The 2,136-nt window shown below is 40.4% G+C and overlaps 1 protein-coding gene across 1 annotated transcript; it reads left to right on the forward strand.

Annotated features, from left to right (window-relative positions):
- Positions 1-1,465: 1,465 nt before the first annotated feature.
- LOC126379098 (uncharacterized) lies at positions 1,466-1,804 on the forward strand. The gene has a single exon (XM_050027676.1). It carries the CDS (start codon positions 1,472-1,474, stop codon positions 1,802-1,804), a length of 333 nt encoding a protein of 110 aa, XP_049883633.1. The 5' UTR covers positions 1,466-1,471.
- Positions 1,805-2,136: the final 332 nt, after the last annotated feature.

Here is a 2,136-nt window from a genome sequence, read left to right on the forward strand (position 1 = left end):
CCACGCGGGCCCAGTGCGGATTAGTGGTTATTAACGACTGCTAATGCAGCCGGGACCAACGACTTAACGTGCCTTCCGAAGCACGGAGGAGCTCGAGATGAAAACTTTTTTTTTTTCTATGGTCACCCATCCTATGACCGGCCTTTGCGAAAGTCGCTTAACTTCAACAATCGCAGACCGAGCGCGTTAACCGCTGCGCCACCGAGCTCCTCTACTCTAAACTAACGCAAAACGAATATAAAAACTAGTTTCTGTAAGATTTACGATCGTGTTATTATTTTCAAACAAGTCATATGTCACACTCGAAGTAGGTAATAGAACCAATGGGCCAATTTTTAGGGTTCTCTAGTCGAATAAGAACTTTTCGGCCCACAAAATGTAAAATATACTTTCAATAAATATTATATACGTATATAACATACACATTACGCACACCCTGGTGCTAATTCCTGTAAACACCATCTAATTTTATTTTAAGTTATATATGTCATTTTCTTATCCGCCGAAAAGGAAAGGGACGGGTAATCGACAAGTATAAAATTTATGGAACACACGTAAATTTTAAGCACAAATCTAAAACAATCGTCTAAAAATTTTACATTGGCCAATAACCCGACAGAATTATGTTGACAGCACACGTCAATTGGTTTGCATACTAGCGAGATACCTTTTTGATTCGCCCGGCTTATTCATTCATTTACTCATTCTTCCGAAAATTAAGAGCTGTCAATCATCCGTCCCTTTCCTTTTCGACGGATAAGAAAATAACAGGTATAACTTAAAGTAAAATTATGAGGCGTCTGCAGGAATCGGGGCCATTATTTACATTGTTGTTTATTATTATAACTGAGGCAATATGCTACCTTTAATAATAAGATTTAAAATTGCAAATTATAGTTGGGATGTCCAAAAGGTTACAGTAGAATCTACTCTGCACCAGCGTGCGTGTATGAAATGATTGATGAATGTGTAGGAAGCAAGAGAAGTGTCAAGGTCGAAGCAAATAGAACTCATAGTTTCTGCTTACCGCGGTGGAAAATGTACGTATGTAAAAAAATGGATAGCTTCCTCGGAAAAGGACCTGCAAGAGATCGTTGACAGGGTCAATGAAAGCAGTGTGAAAGCGGGCCTGTCCATTAACATTAAGAAGACAAAGTTTATGTTAATATCCCCTAACACAAATCTGAATGCAAGAATAACAGTGGACAGAAAGGATATAGAGCGTGTTCGACAATACAAGTATCTTGGGGCTTGGGTAAATGAAGAATGGGACTCTGAGCAGGAGATAAAAACTCGGATTGAAATTGCCCGTGCCTCCTTCACTAAGATGAAAAAGGTGCTATGCTGTCGTCAGCTGAACATAAAACTACGTGTCCGAATCTTATGTTGTTACATATGGCCCGTGGTGCTTTACGGTTGTGAAGCATGGACAATTAAGGAAGACACTAGATGGCGTCTCGATGCCTTCGAGATGTGGTGCTACCGTCGCATGCTGCGACTAAGCTGGACCCAGAAAGTCACCAATATGAAGGTTCTCCAACGCGTCGGTATGTCCCGGAAATTGATGCAAACTGTCAAAAAACGGAAAGTAGCGTATTTGGGGCATATTCTTAAAAATGAAAGATACCAGCTGCTTCAATTAATTATGATGGGCAAAATTGAAGGGAAAAGACGTCGAGGGAGGAGGAAGAGGTCATGGCTGCGGAACATCTGGGAATGGACCGGCGTTACAACCGTAGAACAGCTGTTTCGTCTCGCTTCTGACAGAGAAGAGTTCTCAAAGCTGACGGCCAACGTCCAGTAATGGACAGGCACTAGAAGAAGAAGAAAAAAATGTAATCTATTACTAGATTTTTTCAGTTATAACAAAATACTGCCCGTAATAGCTACGAAATCATATCATATGCGTGCCCGACACGGTCTTGCCTATTTTTTGTCACCAAGATATCTGTTCTACAATTTATGTTTTTTTTTCTTAGGTCTACGTATAGTACCTTAGGACTTATATGGAGGTAAATAAGAGACAGGTCTTACAGGCAACATTCTCTCTTAGGTCATTGGGTTGCTAGACACATAATACATGTTTACACTAAGTAGGTAACTAACACCCGTATTCTGAGATGTTAACTCGAGTCT

The sequence above is a fragment of the Pectinophora gossypiella genome, chromosome 2 (assembly GCF_024362695.1).
Source record: "Pectinophora gossypiella chromosome 2, ilPecGoss1.1, whole genome shotgun sequence".
Classification (NCBI taxonomy): Eukaryota; Metazoa; Arthropoda; class Insecta; order Lepidoptera; family Gelechiidae; genus Pectinophora; species Pectinophora gossypiella.

Coding starts and splice junctions, on each gene's coding strand:
- LOC126379098 (XM_050027676.1), top strand. CDS start 1,472: ATGTGGTGCTACCGTCGCATGCTGCGACTAAGCTGGACCCAGAAAGTC.